The 23,781-nt window shown below is 33.5% G+C and overlaps 1 protein-coding gene across 19 annotated transcripts in view; it reads right to left on the bottom strand.

The window, feature by feature from the left end:
- Positions 1-5,796: 5,796 nt before the first annotated feature.
- Positions 5,797-23,781, bottom strand: part of Stat92E (Signal transducer and transcription activator Stat92E) — a 141,265-nt gene continuing 123,280 nt past the window's right edge. For 12 of the 19 annotated variants that reach the window (XM_067121083.1, XM_067121078.1, XM_067121081.1 and 9 more), the window contains exon 17: positions 5,797-11,082. In XM_067121083.1, the coding sequence (XP_066977184.1) occupies positions 10,968-11,082 (115 nt within the window). In that variant the 3' untranslated portion in view covers positions 5,797-10,967. Of the gene's footprint in view, positions 11,083-19,611; positions 21,085-23,781 lie in introns of those variants that run through there. The other 7 variants (XM_067121089.1, XM_067121086.1, XM_067121088.1 and 4 more) reach the window with 1 other exon arrangement.

The raw sequence follows: 23,781 nt of genomic DNA on the forward strand, positions 1-23,781 counted from the left end.
CTGCTTTACTATTGACCATATCTTTTGAAGTTGAAACAGCTACGCAGTTTTTGAATTAGCATTTCACAGGCATGTGCAGTCCATTAAAAAACACACAGTTCTGCCAAAGTTATTATTGTTGGCTGGGGGGAAATCACGAGAAAAGTTACCTAAATCCAAACATCATAACTCAATCCTATGTAGTTGCTTTAAACTACATTGCCTTGAGGCTTCTCCCCTTCTTTGCTGCTGTTTTTTCTCTTCTTTTCCCATCTGGACTGACCTTTGGCTAAAGAACAAGGCATGCATCAGAACCTGTAGGAATGAGTGATGGGCAGCTAGCCACAAGAGAGGGGATCATTTGTCCTGTCCTTCAATATTAACTTGGAGGCAACCAAGTCCCCTTTCCTTTAACTGCTGATAACCCTAGAAGAATGTAGATAAATCTTAGTCTCCCTTCCTGAGTCAAGTGGAAATCAAAGTTCCACACAGGACTTAAGAGCTATATGTGAGAGAAATAAGAATATACTGTAAATATATTCTAGCTACATCCAACCCTTTTTGGGTGTGAATACTGGTCAAATCTCTAATTCTGTAATTAAATCAGTTAAAAGTAACATCCAAGATTCACTTGAGATATCCAGAGAAAGATATCATTTGGGCAAATTAGAGAATAGCAAATAAGGCAATACCACCAAAAGCAGTAACAGCAATAAGATGTTTGTGATTCAAGTGACTATCAGTGTTCCAAACAGGATGTGCTGTAAATGGCACTCCACTACTTTCAATTTATCAAAACCACCTTGCTAGGTCTGAAGAATGCTTTACTTATATAAGGAATACTGTAGTAAGTTTTAATACTGCACAACAAGTATAACATTAAAGATACAAAGTTAGAATTGAAAGTAAGGATTTCAATATCTCTACCAAAAAATAACCCAAAACTTTGAATATTTAAGAAATCATAATGCAAGCCAAGTATAATTATTAGAATTAACCCTTAAACGCCGACTGGATGTATCGTAAGTCGACTAAAATTGTCTGTCGGGTGACGAGCAGATGTACCGTACGTCGACTACAAAAAATTTCAACCTTCGGTCAACTTTGACTCGACCGAAATGGTCGAAAAACACAATTGTAAGCCAAAACTCTTACATTCTAGTAATGTTCAATCATTTACCTTCATTTTGCAACAAATTGGAAGTCTCTAGCACAATATTTTGATTTATGGTGAATTTTTGAAAAAAAAAACTTTTTCCTCACTTTCGCGCGGTAACTCTGCCGAAAATTTCAGAAATTCTTTCGTCATTTTGTCGTAATTTTTGCACCGTTTTATACTAGCTGTAACATAAAGTTTTATATATGAAAATATGCGCAATTTCATGTAGAATACAACAAAGAACAACCCACAGTTGTAGCTTTTATCAGTTTGGAAATATTTTCATATAAATCACGATAAGTGCCAAACTTTCAACCTTCGGTCAACTTTGACTCAAACCGAAATGGTTGAAAAACGCAATTGTAAGCTAAAACTCTTACATTCTAGTAATATTCAATCATTTACCTTCATTTTGCAACAAATTGGAAGTCTCTAGCACAATATTTCGATTTATGGTGAATTTTTGAAAAAAAAAAAAAACTTTTTCCTTACTTCCGCGCGGTAACTCTGCCGAAAATTTCTGAAATTCTTTCGTCACTTTGTCGTAATTTTTGCACCGTTTTATATTAGCCGTTACATAAAGTTTAATATATGAAAATGTGCGCAATTTCATGTAAAATACAACAAAAAACCCATAGTTGTAGCTTTTATCAGTTTGGAAATATTTTCATATAAATCACGATAAGTGCCAAAATTTCAACCTTCGGTCAAATTTGACTCTACCAAAATGGTTGAAAAACTCAATTGTAAGCTAAAACTCTTATATTCTAGTAATATTCAATCATTTACCTTGATTTTGCAACAATTTGGAAGTCTCTAGCACAATATTTCTATTTATGGTGAATTTTTGAAATAAACTTTTTCCTTACGTCATGTGCATGTACTTTCGGCCGAACATTTAAGAAATTCTTTCGTCATATTGTCGTAATGTTAACACCTTTTTATATTAGTCGTTACATAAAGTTTTATATATGAAAATGTGCGCAATTTCATGTAGAATACAACAAAAAATAACTCAAGGTTGTAGCTTCTATCAGTTTTGAAATATTTTCATATAAATCACGATGTGCCAAAATTTCAACCTTCGGTCAACTTTGACTCGACCGAAATGGTCGAAAAACGCAATTGTAAGCTAAAACTCTTACATTCTAGTACTATTCAATCATTTACCTTCATTTTGCAACAAATTGGAAGTCTCTAGTACAATATTTCGATTTATGGTGAATTTTTGAAAAACCTTTTTCCTTACATCCGCTTGCAGTAACTCGGCCTAACATCTCAGAAATTTTGTTGTCACTTTGTCGTAATGTTTGCACCGTTTTATATTAATCGTTACATAAAGTTTTATATATGAAAATGTGCGCAATTTCATGTAGAATACAACAAAACATAATTCATGGTTGTAGCTACTATCAGTTTTGAAATATTTTCATATAAATCATGATGTCCCAAAATTTCAACCTTCGGTCAACTTTGACTCGACTGAAATGGTTGAAAAACACAATTGTAAGCTAAAACTCTTACATTCTAGTAATATTCAATCATTTACCTTCATTTTGCAACAATTTGGAAGTCTCTAGCACAATATTTTGATTTATGGTGAATTTTTTAATAAAACTTTTTCCTTACGTCTGCGCGGTAACTCGGCCGAACATCTCGGAAATTCTTTCGTCACTTTGTCGTAATGTTTGCACCGTTTTATGTTAGTCGTTACATAAAGTTTTATATATGAAAATGTGTGCAATTTCATGTAGAATACAACAAAAAATAACTCATGGTTGTAGCTTTTGTCAGTTTTGAAATATTTCCATATATATCACAATAAATAGAAAAAATTCGACCTTCGGTAACTTTAACTCGACCAAAATGGTCGAAAACTGCAATTGTAAGCTAAAACACTTAAAGTCTAGTAATAATCAATCAATTACCTTCATTCTGCAACAAACGGGAAGTCTCTAGCACAATATTTCGATTTACGGTGAATTTTTGAAAAAAACTTTTTTTACATCCGAGCGTTACGGATTCATGCATCACTTTGAGATAATATTTTCTGTGTTGCTTTGATCGTTTTACAATTTGTTATATACCAAAATCATCGCAATTTAGTGTACAATATAAAGAAAAAAATAACTCATTAGCTTTAACTGTTTAGCTCACAGCGCGATCTGTATACAATTATATATGAAATTTTTTTTTCACGCTGTCATATATTTCAATATTTATATATGATAATTAGATATTTTTTTTCATTTCTGATGGTTGTATACTAAACTTCAGGCAATTTCAAAAAAAGGAGCCAAAAATGAACTCTTAATCTTAAAAACTAAGCGTGCTGTGATTTTTTTAAAGAAACTTTTTTCCCGCTTCGGCGCTAACTCTCGAACGCCGCCGGCATACGGCATACACTTTCGTAAATAGAGGCTTGGTGTTTAAGGGTTAATGAACTAACAAGACCAAATGTCTTATTATTCTCATCACACATGGTATTTCTTAATAAATATATAAAAGCTTGTTTAAAAAAACACTTAAATATTTAAAGACAAACTGAAAATGATTCTGATAATAATTCTTTCAAGGACCTGCCTCCCAGGCTAGATACAGTACTCATTGTTGTTGATAACTGGTCAGTCAAACAAGATGTTCAGTTGTAAGTGTTGCTTGCACATTCTGGAACTAGGCTGTGCATTCCTTTGATGCAGTACTCCTCCAAGAATAAAGAATGCCACAGTCCAACAGCAGGCCCAATCAACTTCTATTTGTTATCAGGTTCGTCATTCCACAAAACCTACCAGTTATGGCAGATCATGGAATCTAAAGGCAATAAAGAATCACTGACAAGAACACGTGCATTTGAGTAAGTTGCAGCCCTGCCTGCTTTATTATCTTCACTTCCCAAGTATACATAGGTGCTGAGACCTAACACATTTCGACACCCACACTGGCTTTATTTACATAAGAAATGGGACAAAATTCCTTAACAAAACATCATAAATAAGGGATAACTTGGAAACTGAAAATATACTGCTTAGTGCAATAAAAATGTATGAAGTAACAAACTAAAAATGCCCCTTCAAAATAAATGATAAATGTTTCTGTAGCAAATGAAATACATTACCACAACATACAGTATGACCAAACATATAGTAGCTAAATGGTACACAACACTGATCAGGACCAGTTAATCTGAAAATTACAGTTATTTAAATCGTACTTAACAGAGTAGAGTGAAAGATTTGTCCTACTTTCCTCACCTTTTTGCATTTTTTTATGCATAATTTTTTTCTATCTGGCTGCTCCATCTTCTTGCGTGGCCTTTACCATGGCATTTTTTATTACTGACATGAGTGTATGATTTTGAAGTCCCTTGGGCTTTTGTGCACGGGTGGGTCATTTCTGAGTACTGTACCATTAAGCAAGCAAGGTAACACAAAGGCAAAATACCTGTAAACTCCAACATTGTTTCTATTTTGAGCAATTTATTGAACCAAACTGTCTTTGACAGGCCAAAAAAAAATCCTGCCTTAACAACTTAGGTGGATATTTAACCAACCAAACTTAGCTCCAACAACAGCCATATTTCCATCTGCCACACCTAGGTGGTAGAGGAATAAGTGACAATGTTTACTGAGCGTGCTGCTAGTTAACTACCTTGTAACCTAGCTTCAACAACTAAACCAGCTCTCACCAAAGGTGACAAAAGTTTATAATCCTGCAGGAACAATTACATTTTGAATCAACTTACCACTAAAGTAAAAAATCTTCTTCAGATACCTCTTAATATGTTTTTCTAAAACTATTGCGAAGGCCACAGATTTTGCATGTCTAATTTGATATGCAGTATATAAGGCCACAGCATCATGTGCAACAATGGCAGCAGCAGCAAAATCTAATTGTTATTCTAAAATCAATGATTTTTGTTCTGGTCTGAAACATTTAGGTAACTAAACAAGAAACCTATTCATACCAAAATATGAAAAGACTATGTCCTCATCATCACCAGGTAATGTAGCACAAATGTCTCAAACAGGGTAATCTCTGATGTTGTACTCTAGGTATTCTCAGCATCACAATCACTGGTAATGGTCCTCAGCATGTGAGGCATGGCCACTATCCTCCACATGCCTGGGCCAACACATGTCAGTATTGACATCCACATCCTACTATACTCATCCAGATACTGATACCAGCAGCAGTTTTGATACTGAAGTATTTTTGGAAATGACACAAGCATATCCTGGAACCAGGAAAAGTTGGTTCTTAAATTCTTAAATGGTGAAGACGGGAAGGAGACAAGTACCATAGGCAGAAAGAAATAACTTCAGTCTTTCCAAGATACAGCACTGTTAGAAGTCAAATGATCCTCTTTCATACTAACAAGTCAAACTAAAATAGACATGCAGAGTTATGAATGAAACTCCTGCCCTTATGAAATGAGATCACATAATGATCTGAATCACATGTCTCCTCTAATATTTTTGCTTTATAGAAAATAAGTATAATTAATAAAACATTTTATTTGTTACTTTCAAAGTTACTTACAGCCAATATCACTCCTATGGTAGTTCCTCCTGTATCTGCCAAGATTCTATGCCCACCTTCATTCTTTCAGCATCTGGTATAAGCTACCAATTACATCATGGAAGAAAAGATAAACAGAAAGTTTTTTTTATTTATTTTACATAAACATAAATAAAACCCGAAACATAAAACATATTTTCAACTCAGTTCCCAAACATATCTGTGAGAAACACTTATTGCATTGCCATTTGCAGAGAAATCAGAGATCAGTGGCTAAAATGCCTTAGAAAAAAAAAAGTTATCACAATGCTTGATGTAATGCTGTACTTAAGCCCAAACAAAACCTAAAATTCAACCAGGTCAGTAAATTGGTATCCTGAATAAAAATGAATACTAAAAATGAACAATGATGGGAGTAAATTTCTTAATATGATACTATGTATTTCCGTTACGTATATTTTAGACCATCATCACCAAAATGAATAGTGTTGATTACTTTCCAAAGTGCTACACACAGAATGATATAGTTCAGTATCCATACTTTGGAAGCCTGAGAGTTGAACAAATTAAGCAGTGATCCTTAAAATTAAGTAGTATCACACTGTGAGGGCCGAAGCATAGGTTTCAAATAATGTTTCCATACTACCATGAATATGGTTGCTGTACTTGAGCATTATTCACCCATCTTGGATAAAATCACCAACAATATGGTAAAATATGTCACAGAAAGATGTGTTTACCTAACGTCTACCAGCACCATGAATTTGAGCTATCAATATAAGATAGGATAATTTCACCCCGGAGCAGTTACATGCAAGAACAGTTTCCAGATGAATGCTTTTACCTATCCTTTCCTCTCCAAGAGATCAGTTTTACACCTAACACTGTAAATAGTCATTAATTTCATTGGCAGTACTGTCTATAAATCAAACTACACTGTTGGTTTCCTGCACGGAATATCTTCGTCCTCAAGAAATGTCTTCAAACTGCAATTTTCTCTATTAAATTTTACCTAATAATGACACTTGATAAGTATTCCTTCAATTGCATCATGGTACAACTCAGAACATATTGTCCGCTCAATAGAACTTTCATCTACAATTTGGAATGCCCCATCAGAAACAAACCAATCTTTGAGGTAAAAAATTCTTGATATATCACCAAAATTGTAGTTTTGTTACGATCTTCCCCCCATCCAATGACTGAATACCTTACCATTGTAGAATGAGTCCCCTTTACTAACACATTTGAAATTCATTCTGGAAAAAGTTACTATGCATTGTATTGTATAGATTTTACCTCACCTCATCTTCTGAAGACCATCTGACCCTTTTTTGATAAATTGATTTAAACCAAAGAACTTCTATTGTTAACGGCTACAATTCTATCGGGTACACTGATTTGACCTCATCATGAAGTCATCCTTCTTGCCACATTATAAACAATAAACTAACAGCATCATTAATTCAAAAATAATCCTTTACAACTTGCAAAATTTGACAGTAGTATCATACTGGATAAAATCTCAACACATTAGTAAGGTTCAACTCGCTAATTATGATAATAACTAGATGCAAGCTCTTGTTGAAGTGAAACTAGACTGTTAATCTGTTTAAGAGAGAGCATTATTATATACTTTCATTTGGCTACTAGTTTTCATAACTGTATACAGTACAATGAACTTTTTGTATGCCTATACCAAAAGGCTATGAAAGTAAGGAGAAAAGTATGGTACACGAGTATGATTCTACAGCTCTTAGTCAAGAGGGGAAACGACTGAAGTTAGTTTGAGCTTTGCACAGCACCTTGTCAAGTTGATTTATGAAAACACAGATTTTGATCCCCAATTTCTACTAACATAGGCTGGAACAACTTTTAGAAACCTCATGGCAAATTTATACAACTTTATGAGCTGTATCTAATATTTAGTACTTACCTGATCATGTCATGATAAACTAAAACTTTCATGTTGCTATCCAAAAGCTAAAGTTGAATTCATGCTCCCTAATTTATGACATACCTAACATTATATCACAAACTATTAACCTCATGCAATAAAATAATTGCCACTTGTAGGTAATAAACTCGTATCAGTTTCGCCTTAACTTAGTTTCCCTAAATAGCCCAAAAATCACACATCAATTTCTAGTTACACCAGTTGCCAGTATGTATGGACATTTCCTTTCATGACCATTTTGTAATCCATTCTCAAGTTACAAGAATATTTCTTTGGGCATTTGATGTACCAAGGATCTTAAATTATTCTTTTCAATGCTGACGTTTAATGAATGAAGAACAGCAAATGTGCATGGAGATGAAAGCTATAGTTGGCCTTGATCATTGCAGCACAACATCTTCAAAGAGAGAGACGATACGAGTTTCAAGATGCATTTATTATTGTTAAAATTAAATAGATGGGAGTTTTCAATATTGTGGAAAATCAATGTAATTCATACTGCTAGTCACACCATACTCCTAATAGGCACTACAATATTTTAGAAAGGAAAAATAAGGGAAAAAAATCTACTGATTTTACTTTTAATAAAATCACTGAATTACAAAATATGAAATATATCCTTCTCATGAAAGGCTTTTCTAATCCAAATAATATATGCAAACTATCTGACTAACGTTAACGAGTCTGGTAAGCTTGCGCATTCAATATGAAACTATCATGCAAAGAAAAATTAAATCTATATGTACTATATACGTATTTCAACAGCGGAAGTCAGAGAAGCAACTGTATCTGCGTATTATTAGACTTGTTTATCAAATCTAATACATCCTGAACATGTAACAACTTTCAAATTAAAATACTGTATATGATTACGGAAAAACTCTTCAAGATCAACAATAAAATTAAATCTATGAGCTCTAACAAAACAAGTATTCTTCAAATCTCAATAAAATCTAAAAGTAATTTGGTCTATACACACTAACTGAGGTAATTAAAAAATACATAATGTGACCAACTGTTTCCTAAAATTCTCAAACACATTTATACTCAATTTGAGTATGAAAGTGCTGTTCTCTTCAGAAACCAACTTAAAAAACAAATCACTCAACAGAAAACTGACTACTGTATACGCTGCATAAAATTTTTGCAATTTATCTGTACTTACCCCATCTCAGCCATTTCATACAGAATAATGAGCTAATCCACTCCTTTCCAATTTCTAAGAGCAGAACCTTTTATCCATATCATTTGGATATTATCAGTGAACTGTAACTAGCGAGTTAATCATTAGTAAAAAAAAAATGTGTAATCCCCAATCTCATTTTTCCATTACAGTAAGAACTGTAGAAATATGCATGGTATTCAAATTCACAATTACATATACACACTAGCTGAATCCACAAAAACATCATCAATTTGTGTGTATAGACTGGAAATACAACCTAAATCTTACTTCTCTTGTACCATACTTACATAAAAAATATCTAGTTTCATGTTATTGCAGATGAAGTTTAAAGCACAAAGACTTTTGACATACTAATAAAACTACACTAATACATCAGCCATTAGTGCCTTATATTATGCAAAGAAAAAATGTTGACCTATTTCATATAATGGACAGAATTGTACTTTCAAGTGAAACTACCAAAAATATTCTTTGCAGATTACAGGAAAGTTATCCTTCACATACTTAAATTTCATTCCTAAACTACCATCTAATCAACTGACTTTTAATGTTCTAATCTGACCCAAATTTTCCAAAAATATTTTGTATCATGAATTTTCAAAAATAGTTCCTAAATTATAACAATGGCCAGCAATACAGTAAAGGAATTACCACAGTACTCACCCAAACTTTTGTGTAAGTGTCATGTAGAATGCAAAGTAACTTGCAAGATTAATTCCTATAAGGACGTGTATTGGACTCATAGGGCATTTATAAATACTATATTGTTGTACATTAATGTATACATTTTCCCTCACGGTTTCTTCATTTACATTAAAAAAGATTATCATCCCAATATTCTTTCTACATTAATGTTTGACTCCTTAATTTCACTAAAATATATCTGTGGAGCAAACTATGGCAAACAGAACTCCCAATAATTTTCATTTTGTGTTTGGCAATGACATTAAATAGGAGTTAAGACTGCAAGAGGGCATATTATAGTCTCATACAGTTGGAGTTGAAAAATGCAGTCGAATCATGCAAAACAATTAAAAACCCACATTGAAGAGTGCTATGTACTACACTTAAATTAATCCAAGATACTGAACACAAAAATTTTTAAACAGAAATGAACTGCTGACTATGGATGACACCATATTTTGAGCTAATGCTGCTTTCAATTACCTCATCACAGAGATATACCAGCAACTTCCTCATCTCAGTTTTCTTGCATGAAGCCAAATATGAGCTATACAGTTGCCACTTAAAAGCAATAAGTATATGGAGCAAGTGCAGTGTACTACTGCTACTATTATCAGCCATAAAAGCAAAAAGTGTAAGAACTGTCAAAATTCTTACTGTATGGTGTAAGTGCTGTACTGTCCAACAGTCCAGTAATTATTATGTTTTTCATGACACAGCTAAACCTATGATAAGCTCCACATCACATGTTGAAAGTATGGATTATTATTTCAACTCCAACTACAAACAACTGGATCTAACGATCATTTTCCATATTGTAACTCAAGCTACTATGATATTAGTGAAGTGAAAAAATTCATGACATGCCATGGATTCTGGAAGAGCAAACAGTGATGGATGTAATAATACAGGAAGCTGTTTTTTTTAAGTGCAAAATCATGGGGATGTGGTGGATGATATTCGAAGTTAATCAACAAACACTCACCATTGTATATAACTGGTGATAAAAGAAAAGCTACAAATACACATGCCACAGCAATTGGCACAAAGTATGTAAATTTTCCAATGCATTTATAAAAAAAAAAAAGTTTTTGCCAACACCTACACAAAGATATAATTCAATTTACAAATCATTTAAATACACAAAACTATTTGCATTAACTGGCAAAATTTAATCAAACACATGAAGCTATATTTCTGAAATCCTTTTAACATTTTTATATAAGATCTATGAGAACTGTAATTCCTACATACACGTTTGCAGAATTCTTGTAACAACGATTTCATATTCACCTAACATTAAAGCATACCCCTAAGACACTATGGTTACACATCATCCTCTGAAAATACACTCTTCTTTTTCTTTGCCTTTTTAAATGCAAAATCCAATTAAAGACCATCCTAAGATATTAAAAGCAAGGCTATCCAATAAACAATGCTTATATACAGTATGACAATTAAAAAAAAAAAATCTTCATCTGATTTTACTGGGGCTTCATGAAGTTGGTTTGAAGAAAGTCAAGGTTGATATCAGTGAAGTCAGTATCTGGTAGATTTTCCAAGATGTCAGGATAATCGGTATCGTTGTATGGGGGCATTCTGTGAGAGGAGAGAGAAATGTGTCAGTCACAACACAGCACGCTGTAGCATAACCTGCCATCCTTACTAGCCTTGACAACCATTACCATCACCTTCTCTAATTAATGAATAAAATATGATCACCAGCACTAAGACAACCTTTCACCTTTTCATACAGCTATTCAGATCTTTGGTGGTACAATTACAGCAACTGGAAATTATATATATGTATGCTACAGTTACATTAAAATGAACAAAGCAATATCATAAGTATAATTCCCAGTTCGTATAACACTTCTCTTGTAGGATAACACCAATTAGGAAAAGTCATCAAAAGAATGAATGGGGAGGGAGTGAGTACTCTATACTACTATCACTGCAAAATCATGAAAAATACCTCAACAAGAAATAAGAAATACTGTATATACAGTATCTACTATTTCAATCTACCTTAGTCTTCAAGCAAAAGGCTAACTAAGGAATCACAGGGGACAGAGTTAATGCAAATGATGGAAGCCACATGGGTAACGCAGGACTCGTGATGTCAGTGCTGGTGGTCACTTTTGTGACATTGCAAATGAGTGCTATTTCAATAACATCCTTTGGCAAGTTGGATTTAATGACTGGATCTTATTGAAATTCACACGAGCAATGTAGCTCTCCTCTTACCATGCTGGTCGTAAGGGTAGTAAATGGCAGGGCTCAAGTGGGGAGATGGGTGTCAATCAGTTACCTCATCCTAAAACATTACTTTGAGCAGCTGCAATAACTTACCCAATGTGTTTGCAACTTAGGATGACTCTACCCAGTTTAGTCAATGTAATGTGAAAAGATACAGCTGTTCAAAGCAAATCTACCACTGGGTAACCAAGGACAACCTTCATTGGAATAAATGTTTGTATGTATATAATGACACAATATTAAAATTTTGTACTGTATATACAACATGCAGGTTACCAGGTTACCCTCTACCCACTTGTTAGCAAGATGATACAAGTCAACAGAGGGATCAAAAACTCAAGCAGCCTTTTGCTGAAAGGATAGATTAACATCCAATCCGAAGTGGTATAAAAACTATCATGAACAAATCATGGATTTCACACACGCGGAAACAGAACTTAGGTAAATTAGAACTCTGTTGACTTGTTTCTACTGCTTGTGACTGACAATTAAAATCTCTATCCTCCAAGCAAATGCTGCGTAATACCTCAATACAACACCATTATTTTTTCAAGAATCTTATCAAAGTTTATATTCCATACCTATGTGTGTAATAAATTTTTTTCTTGCAACTGCTTCAGGTAAAAAGGGTTAGAAGAGCATGCCTGTGAATCACTGTTTATTTCAAGTTACAGTGCATCATATTACATATTACATTCCACCAAAGGATACACTATGAACATAAAAAAATAAGGTGCAAATGTTTTCATAAAAAAAGCTAATGAATATCATTAAAATAACAGTACAGTAATAATAATAATAATCATTATAAACAATCATTAAAATTAGCAATTAATCATAATACTGTTATAATAAAACACTTCCTGTTCTTATTATCATACTCCAGCAACTAATATACAGTAAAGAAACTACATTTGGCACAGACACAAAATACATGTGAGTTTGTCAACTGATAATAAAACATACATTCAACAACCACACACCCCAAAAATCATCATGAACAGTGAAGTGTTATATATAATAAACAAAAATGAAACACTTCATATGAACACTGCAAAAACAGTACAACACAAATTTTTTTTAAATATTTAGATAAAAAGAATCTAATATCTTAAAATGAAAACTGGTACCTTACAGATACCTACTTCATACGAAAGTTAAGGTCCCTATAAGGTAATGGCTTACCTTTAAACAAATAAAGGGCTTGTACAAAATCTTATATAAATAAAAAAAGGCAATCATAGTCCCATTAAAAACTATACTGAAGGTATTCAATAAATTCACAGTGCTTTTGTCATGTCCAAGTTCAAAGCCACATGAAAATTAAGTCATCTTATCGGACAACAAAATCTATTCATCATAAGAGAAAAAAAAATTGTCCAAAAACAGTGGTACACAAGTTAAAAGATGACAATAACCTTTTTTAGTGCCTTTGGAATATTTTATTCCTGATGCTGAAAGACGTAGAAAATTTACTAAATGAAAACAAGAAAAATTAAATTTCATCTTCAGTCCCTGAGGATTATGATATCAAGATATCAAGTGCTACAAGAATTAATATAATCTACTGTTTAAGCTATCTGAGGCAGTTCATTTCCATCCAAGCTTTTGAAAAACAAGCAAAATAACTACTTTATATTTTTTCAGGTGTACAATTCAGCCTAAAATAGTGTAAATTGAAAACTACAGATTACAGAGCTGATCAGTTTCTTTTTTTGTACTCTGAGCACTTGTGAATTCACAAAAAAGGCTATCACATCCAAGATAACATCAAATTATATTTATAAAAATTCAACCAAACCAAAACACAACATTATATTCCAAGTCATTTACTTTCTTAAATGGCAATAACACTTGTAACCCTTATCACTTCACTACATCTGTTATACAATCTCCTCTCTTTTTCACAATGAGCTTTTTTATGCATTTGCTTCTTTACATAAGGTTACTTAAAAATAAAAGTCACACACAAACATGGTCTCCACTTCAAGTGGAATCCAACTCAGAGCACCATAAAATGCCAATGCAGCTTGTTTTGAATTTAATAACAATAGTGTCTATAATCAAAACTGAACCAGTAAATTCAACTGTTAGATGTATTACCAATTCTTTCCATGTACAAACTTCATGCATGTGTCCACATGCACTGTCTTGTTGCACACAATAAAAACATTCAAGAATACTCATCCATATTCTGATATCTTTAAATCTACCAATTCCTCCTTTGTAAGAAGCTGAACAAAGTTCATTACATTACAGTACTGAGCTTCTCTCCCTTTACATTTACATCAGCAATAATTTCGTTACTTTTAAGAGGGAAATCCCTATTCAAAGGTTTCTGCTAAAAAAAAAAAAAGCGAGTACAGTATTTATGGCTTTTCTGTTTTGACCCAGAATATCTTTTTAATAATCCTACGACACAATGTATTCTGTGTTTTTATGAATTAGGGAAACAAAAGTGCTGTGCTGTATGGGCAAGAAATAACCATAATCCACAGCTATGTGACTTAAATGACTACTGAAAAATTACATTTATTTACATCACTATACTTGAAACTGCCATAAAGCATCAACATTCAAAAGAGTTACAGACAGAAGTGCAATTCTTGTTATACAGTAATGAGAAAGCAAGCCCTGATCCAGTAACAAGGAACAATGTACACCCATAAGAAGTGGGACTGCTTTGTCAAGTAGCTGATGATTACAGTACCTCAAAACATTATACATAACATTAGTTGTGAAGACACACATTGTGAACTGAACCTTTAGGGCTGCAGTCGTCCACATTGGTACATTATTTACAGTTTAAGAGGTGCCCTAACTAAGTACTCCTTCCACACAAAAGTATACCCCTAACCTTGAAAAGGCATCAATGCTATGAAGAAAAGGAAGAAATTAAACATCTTAAGTATGGATATTCTTCAAAGCTGAGGTACAGAAAACAGCTAAAGAATTGGAGAAGCCTACTGATAATAGCATTAAAGAAGAGGACAACTCAGATCCCATCATTTTCTGCAAGCAAAGTCAGAATTGCACATTACATCAATTCCATGGACGGCACGGCAAAAAGAAGCATGACAGTCACAAAGGGCAAACATATTATTTTGAACTTGCACTGAAAAAACACCAACTTAGCCAAATACTCCTTTTAACCATTCAATGAAACCATTTTCAAGCCTCAAACATATCTAATGAATATATGATATCATTCATATCTACCCCAGTCAATTTTCTATTCTGCCAGGAAAAATGACAATCATTACTCACAATCCAGATTTCAAACAAGTTCACACTTTCTATTTCAGTAAATACATTTTTTAATAATTTGCCTATGATGTCCTGGATTTCAGAATGAAAAGTACACATGCACCAGTAACTAGGGTTTATAATTTTAGTCATGGGGCTGCAAATGAAGTAACACTACAAGGAAAGTTAAGAAAGCTTTTAGACCTAAAAGATCTATACAGAAATTTAAAGGTAGCAGCAAATGTACCTTAAAATCCTTTCTTTTATACAAAAATATATGGCATTCTTATATTCAGAATCTAATTCTCAATACGATATGCCTATTTTATTAACAATTACCAGGATTTAATTAGAATTCTGTTATTTTTACATCATAAGAATCAGAACTAAACCCTAAGAATATTGTATACTGATGCACCCAAAAATAAAAAATAAAATAAAAAGATGAACACCACAAAAGGACCTCCTACAGTCAATGCCTAAATCATGAGATGGAAACAAGAATTCTACAGGAAAATGTGAAGCACTTTGTTCTTTTGTATTCAGTGACTTAAAAGCAGCATCAAAATTCCAAACCCACTGAAAATTCAGAGCAGCACATGCTGTTCTTTCTACCCTTTCAACGATCACCAACGTGGTAAGAAATATTAACACAGAATACAGTGACAACATAATATGCACATTTAGACACAGTTTATCAACTGGAATGCTTTAAAACAATTTGAGATCATGTATGTAATCTTTGGCAACTGACATGCAGTATTTTCTATAAATTTCCAGTGGACATCATTGCCAATCTACTTACAAACAAATGTAATACGAAAAAACAGTAAACATTTAATACTGCCCTCAACAGGTCACTAAACCTAAACAACCACACCTGACTCACATGAAAGTATCTATGTTCTACGAACAAGTATTTCCCCCAAAATAAACTTTTGTAATAATAAAGACTTTTCAGTGAATGTCACTAAAAAAAATATTTAGTAAGGTATTTTGAGCTGGTGCAAATGCTGATGATAAACTAAGATGTAGCTGGCCTTTGTCTATATCATAATAATGTGCAGTTGAAAAAAAAAATACTACTATAACAGTTTCTATACTTCCTCATTTTAAATTTCATGTTACAGACTGCACTGTATAATTAACTTTCAAGAACAAAAAGTAAAATTTCCACATAGCATTTGAATGATGGGAGACTAGGCAGCCTTACGCTTTTCTACAATCTACCATCACTGATCAAGACAAATTGGTAATTCAGTGAAGGTAAAGTGAAACTCTTATTGCAAACTTCATTCATTTCAGTTCTTGTAATATAAAGAATACAACAACTACAGGGCTGTTATTGAGCACAATACCTTAGTATCTCTACCTTTTGAAAGATCACAAAAAATAGGAAAAGCTAAATAGTTCACTTGAAACTACTCACCTGGACATTTGATGTTACGATACGGCTTGTGCTTATTAATATATAAATATTAATAAAACATACTGCTGACTTTGCAGAACTTGTAACTTTTATCATATTTTCCATAACACATGCTGTCAGAGGAAGGTTAGCTATATACTCCAGTCATCTTGATAACAGAAAACTAGAATTCCAACGTGAACATTACTAATGAAACGCAATATGAAAAACACTTCATGATTACACCTTTCCTTCGGCATGTAGTAATAAGAAAATAGGCCTAGTTTGTTAAAATGCTGGCAATAATGACTAGCATGTTTTGTAACAATCCACGAGAAATGATGATAAAGGCCTTGCCAACTCTTTCATCACTTACAAAGGTAAAAATTGCTTATAATTCATCCAGGCTTTAATGTTTCTTATGGGAACACTGGTACAATTTGCAGCAAGTGAATGATAAAAAAAAAGATTTAATATCAAGAGCACAACCCTTGATACAAGCAGTAGTTGAGGGCAGGCTATATCTGAAATATTTAGACTAAACACATCAAACAGTAACTTCAGTCTTTCCAACAACTGAAGCAACCCCCTTTTTTCTAGTTTCTATTCTTGACCTACATCTTATGGCTGCAATTTGGTCCATTCACCAATTGTCATGTCCTTTTTCTTGTGGGTAAGGAAGTTGTATTACTGATGCACTGATACATTTACATCAACTTTAGTGGGAAATATCCAGCATCAAATACAATTAACTTAAGTAACCCCCACTCCCTGCTTTGGAGTCTAGGTAGCAAATCTTGATTAGGTCTTTACCTCCTTATTCCAACACCTACACTGCACTACACACAAGATGCTATTAATAGAGAAGGGTGTGAAAGTTACAGAGCCTTACATTGCAATTGTCCAGCAGTTGGTGGAGATTATGATGTTTCAGCATTGTTAATACGTCACATTTTCCTCCTTAACTTCAAGTTTATGGATTCTTTACCATTACTAGATTATTTTAGAAATGTTTTTCCTGTAACTTAATCTCAGCTGGATCTCATATCACACTAGTTTTTCCTTCTTTATAATATTCCACACAACACATATTAACATGACTCACCAGGCTTTTCTCATATATCAAACTATTGTGTGATCTATAGTAAAACTGCACTGCTTAGTTTATCACCCAAAATAGTACTTTTCCATTTCTTTATTTCTTCAAGTTATATTATGAATCCCTCTTCCTTGAACCTTTTCACTGAATCCTTATTCACTATTATAACTTATAAATACCAGACAAGCAAACATCAACATAGAAGTAAACTATCCCTACAAAAAATTATACAAGAAAATTAAACTGAAAGACCAAGCTGATGAAAAGATGATTCCAATGAGTTAATTTTTGCACATCAGGCTATTTTAAAAGCAAGCAAAATGCTTCAAAACCATCAGCTAAGTACAATAGTTGATGTTGAACAAGATAATGTTTTATTAACTCTGACAGTGGTACAATCTGATAAAGAAGCTTCATGTTATGAAAAGTATGTTCACTCCAAAATCTGTTTGAGAACCCATGATATACTTCCAAAAATAAAAGAATACCTGCTATTTAATGATAATGTTTCATAATTTAATGATATACAAGAAACAATTTAGATGTAAAGGCTGTAATTTTAGTGAATATCATCTCACGAAAACAATAACTGTACAGTACTACCCCGCAGTACTGCTACATGGAGTTTTAAGGCTGATCCATTCATACTAAGCAAACACCCTTTCTATATCATGGTGAAATAAAATGATACTCCTCTCCCAGTAAATAAACATGGAATCCGTCTTACATTTGAATCATGAATGTCTACAGTACCATGTTTATTTCAATATCTTTTCACAATTGCAATTTATCTGAAATTGTAAATAGAAAAAAGGATTTCTAAACATCTGTGATCTTTGTACCAGAACTTTTTTTCATTTCACTCCTCTAATCCATTATAGTAGTAGGTAATGTGGATATGAGAGGGCATTTATTTACAGAGTTGAAAGCTACTATACAAGACATTTGCCAATTTTTAGAAATCCTTTCTTGTTCTAATATGCAGGGTAGCTTTACAAAACTCCTTTTCAACTATAAAATTTTAAATGCGCTATAACTTTTAAATGTAAATGTAATCTTCCCTTAAGTAGTAAAGGTGAGTACCACAGTTGCAGGAGTGCAAAAAGCAAATCCTTAACCATGGCTTACCAGAGAATGTTCATTGTTCAATTTCTCTCACTACGATAATATAACTCCAGGTTACAAAAAACTTCATCTTAATCATATGGTCAAAATAATTGTGAATTTGGGTGGGTTTCAAACTAAACCATACTTTATCACCTAGCTACTACCACCTACACAGCCTATCCTTGAGCCTCAAAGAAATGGTAGTAACCAGTAATATAGTGCATTTCTAACGAAAGCATTATTAAACCTTTGGGGGAAGACTAAGCAAAGTGTTACTAGTTCAAACCAGTAAGAGCAAGTAATGTATACCCTCAAAACAACCACACAGAAACATTAATGTTTTGTACAACATCAACACTTAAAAGCAAAAATTCTATGGCAAGAAAAAATAAAAAAAGAACAAAATATGAAAGGGCCAAAATCTGTTTAAAGATTAACAGGTAACCATAAACCTTCATCATGCAATCTAATCACATGTCTGAATATGCTAAAAATTGAGTGAATCTCATTTTCCACCCAATGCTGAGACAACTACTTAAGCTCAGTGCACACTGCAGCTTCAATGCAACAATTCATATATTAAACATCAAATAGTTCATATAATACAATTATGCAAGCTTCATAATTCATATAAAGTGAAAAATGTCCTTGACTGTGAATATAAAAGGTTGTGGCACAGCTATTAAAACTGCACTGTCAAGTTAAATCTCAGTTCTGAACAGCCAGTTGAGTTCTACGTGAATATCTTTCAGTGGTTGTTAAAAGAATCAACTGTATACAGCATCTTCTCTTCTAAGTTATCCCACTGTTTAAAGTGGAATCTATAAATAATGTTCAAGATTTAACAATGATAGAAATTAAAATTCTTATGAAAAATGGCCTAAACTGCTAAAGTATTTTGATTCTGCACTTCTTGACTTCCAATTGTTTATACAGATCTTATTCAACTCAAACCTATCACCAGGGATGAGAAATTTCATGGACATGCAAAAGAATTATAAAAGGTTAGTGCTTTCTTAATTTTATTAGGGGTAACACAAAATGACAAATCACTATTATTGATGCTCCAATGAGCACGTCCTTCATTCACAAGTCAGGGACTTTTAAATCAATCATTTATCCCTAAAACAATATGTACTAGATTATTTTGCCAATCTAGTCACTTCAGATAAATACAGTAAAAAATTCAATAAATAAAAAGACAACTCATACAACAAGCAATGATATCCTAAATACAACATAATACTGATATTTAAATTAAAGCAAGAGATTCTAAATATAAATGCATCATTTGGTTCTTGATTACTTCGCTTAGGAACTTTTCACGAGAACTATACCACTATAGTTCATTCATCGCGAAACTAAGACTGCCAAGTTCTGGCAATGTCATGCCCCACAACATGAATGCAAGTTATTCTTGTAGCTCAACATACAAGAGGTTAAACTCCATCATTCTTTTAGCAAGATCTTTGCACACTAAAAAATACATTAACCATTGCAAACTGGTGCTACAGAAATGATGCTTTGCCAAGTGGTGAGAAATTACTACATTTCATTTCATGAAACTTTCTTTCAACCATGAAGCACATCTTCATCAGCAAAAATGATAAATCACTTTCAATCCCACCTACTGCCAGATCAGTGCACTCTTAAATGTTTTTCTATCTAATATAGCTTGGATGTGCAAATAATGTTGCCTTGTATTGTGACCAGATCCATTACATGCCCAGATGGTTTTCTCTCAACTTGAAGGATATGCACGTGTGTCTTGATGAATCGTCTGGAGAAACTGAAGTTGAGGGGGGGGGTACAGAAATGGTGAAAACACTAGGCAAAACTAAAATACAGTAGGGGGGGGCAACTGCTGAAGTTTGGAATCTTTTGTTGCTAGTCACTTGAACCATTATTCCTTTGTGCACAAATACCCACAGGAAATGTTTCTGACAGTACATTTTTTCTAAAGCACAGCAAAAAAGATGTATTTCACTGTTAAATTATACACAAGTCATGCACATTTCCTGGGCATTTACATAATTTTGAAATGCAGGTAATATGAATTTATTTCACAATATGCTAAACCTAAAACTATGTATAGCTTATAAAAATACTGTTTCATGTATATTATAAAAGTTTCATTTTCATCTCTTAAATCACATACATTCAGCACTACATTAATACAAGAGGCCTAATTCCAAAATAACAGCAGGCTCCAGTATACAGTAGGCCAAACAAGATACATTATACAGTAATGCAATTCTTAAAATTTTCTTTCTGTTCTTGTAATAAAATGAATACCAGTCAACTCATTACATTATTCAAGCTTCCTCTTCCGACAACAGTGGTAAATTAACATTTGATAATGTATTTAAGAGCCATAACAGGGTTCACCAATTCACCAACACCATGTGCTAGAACCTATTAGAAGTCCGACAGAACATTCGCAGCATCAAATAAAGGAGAGTCCAACGAAGGCTTTTGGTCACTGTAAAGGAATATTACACCAGTGCTCAGACACAAACAGTCAAAGAACCCTTTTTTCACAATAATACTCAGTACTAAATTAATAAGAATGTGATCTAACTTCTGTTTTATTATTCTAAAACATTTTTGCTATCAAAGAAAAGGACTGCACTATGCTGGTTGAGGAGTGCTTAACACAATGCAGATTTGTGTAAGCTAATTTAATAATGAGATATACATAAGGTAAAAAAAAGTGCCATTCAAAAGAATTAAAACCAAGGAACTGAAAAATGAAGAAAATGAACATGAACTGGATGATGTAGGCATAATAGAAAAAATAATGAATATAACAAATGGAAGAGGTCAAGTGGGCCCTTGGGAAGATGACAAATGGAAAGCAGCAGCTGAACCAGTCGTCCATAAGCTTACTAGAATACATGAAAACATGGTCATTGAAGAGATGTGACCAGAAACTGGAAAAAGAGCCTTACAGTGATGTTATACAAAATGAAAGGGGGTTTAATGCAATTTATAAATTATACAGCTATAAGAATGCTTGAGCAAGCTAAGAAAGTATTGGAAAATGTGGAGAAAAGACTGAAAAGATGTTAAAAGTTGATATGTAATTGTCAATTTGGCTTCATCCCAGAAATCAACAGTAGTCTTTATATGATATATCTGCAGTAAAAATACTATGGAAAGAGGAGGTCATACCACATATTTGTGGATCTTGAAAAAGCACTTGACAAGAGTACCAAGAAAAATAATTAACTGGGTATTAAAAACACAAAGTACCAAAAACTCATTAAACTTCTAACATACTCTACCATAGCACTACAACTACAGTGGTATGCATATAAAACAATCTGAGAAAAGTCTTGTGTTTCCATTAAGGATCAGCACTAAGACCTTGGCTATTTATCATAGAAATGGAAGCTACAAAGGAGTGAGGTACTGGGGAAGATCCTGGGAGCACTTTTATGCAGATGGCACACTCTTAACAGCAAAATCTGAGCAAGAGATTGTGGTACTGCACAAAAGTGAAATGGAGGGAGAGGACTAGGCAAAAGTGCAATAGGGAAAGTAACCATTTGGTTATTGTGGGGAAGGTGTGGGGATAAAGTCAATACTTACACTGAATTTAAGATGGTGTCACAAAAGGTGCTTGGGATTACACAGTATGTGCAGTAGGATTTTTGATGAAGAGAGGGGAAATGATAACCTGTTTTAAAGGATAGGCAGGTCTTACAAGAGAGAGAGTATTTCTGTAACCTTGGGAACATACTGAAGATACATGAATATTTTAAAAAGGTGTGACCATGGGGATTTTGAAAAAGTGAGATTACAGAATATTAAGATTCATGGCTGGGTTACGGCCAAAAGACTGTATCACAAATGAAGAACTGGAAGAGATGTGGAGCCCAGGGGATGAGATCTCCAAGACTGAGATGGTGTTCACATGTTAAGAAGGGATGAGGAACAGTTGGTCAGAGAAGCAGTAGATATAGATGTAGCAGGAAAAAGGCCTGTGGAAGAGGCCAGGAAATCATGGAGAAAGGGGACAGATGATGATGACCTGGACCTGACAGGAGTTCAGACAGAAAGATAACAGGAAAGAACTAGTTTCATATCTAACCTCATCTAGGGAAAAGCTAAAATCAAATGATTAAAACAATGAGTTGACCCATAAATGTCAGACAATGAGTTTCTGATTAAATTATTAATAAAAAGAATTTTGCATAATATTCCTCCAAAAATAATAAAAACAATACCTCATACCAGAGCAGGTAGATATCACCAAGTCTGTAGCTAATCAGAGAAATACATGCAGCACTTGAAGAGCACACTCAGTCTCCTAGGGAGTAGGGACATACTTAGCCTAGCCCAAGCTGAGATCCTTAACAAGTCACTACCTACCTCTAAATAACAGATCTGAGCACTTCAATTTCTAAATTCTCAAACAAATGCATTGTGATGGAAGCAGCAAGATCCAAATCAACTATGCTAAACAAGATTACAGAAAATTATGGACAAAGTTCTCAAGAGGGATAAAAAAAAAAATTTCTGGATATTAAAAATTTAACTGTACTGTAAATAAAAGCCTAATACAAGAGGAGATTTGAAGATAAAGGTAAAGGTTACAGGATAGTATAGATGTGTACGGGGGATATTTGATTCAACACTACAGTACAAACTAGCACCAAAACTAACCCAATCAATTATAAGCATGGAATGACATAAGATGGCCTAAGTTCCCTGGGAGAGAGAGACTAAATACTGTGCAAGTAAGATCAACTGAACCTAGAGGCGCATCTATTAGAAAATTCAGAATACAATACTGACTTTGTAACTTTAAAATTTTTATATCTGGCTTATAATTGGCTTGCCTACAACTAAGACTTCTCTTTGCTTCTGTTATAACTTTTAAAACTGTTCAACTAACATTCCACCGATTCACTCTAAACTTTATTTAACCACAAACCCATTATTTATAATATAGCCCATTTTGTGTGTTGCACAACTATCAGGCACATTAGTCTTCACTTTAATAAAGTTCACCAATAGCAGGTAGCTTTGCACATGGTTTCCCAGGTAACCAGTGAGTAGCTGTTTCATATCCTGTGTCTGCCGCCTAGTTCACAGGTCGCAGGGTTCCCAGTTTTTGGACTCTTTGCAGAGTGGTCTTACTCTGTCATCTATTCACTTAATCATTCATTTT

This window comes from Macrobrachium rosenbergii, chromosome 19 (assembly GCF_040412425.1).
Source record: "Macrobrachium rosenbergii isolate ZJJX-2024 chromosome 19, ASM4041242v1, whole genome shotgun sequence".
In the NCBI taxonomy this organism is placed as follows: Eukaryota; Metazoa; Arthropoda; class Malacostraca; order Decapoda; family Palaemonidae; genus Macrobrachium; species Macrobrachium rosenbergii.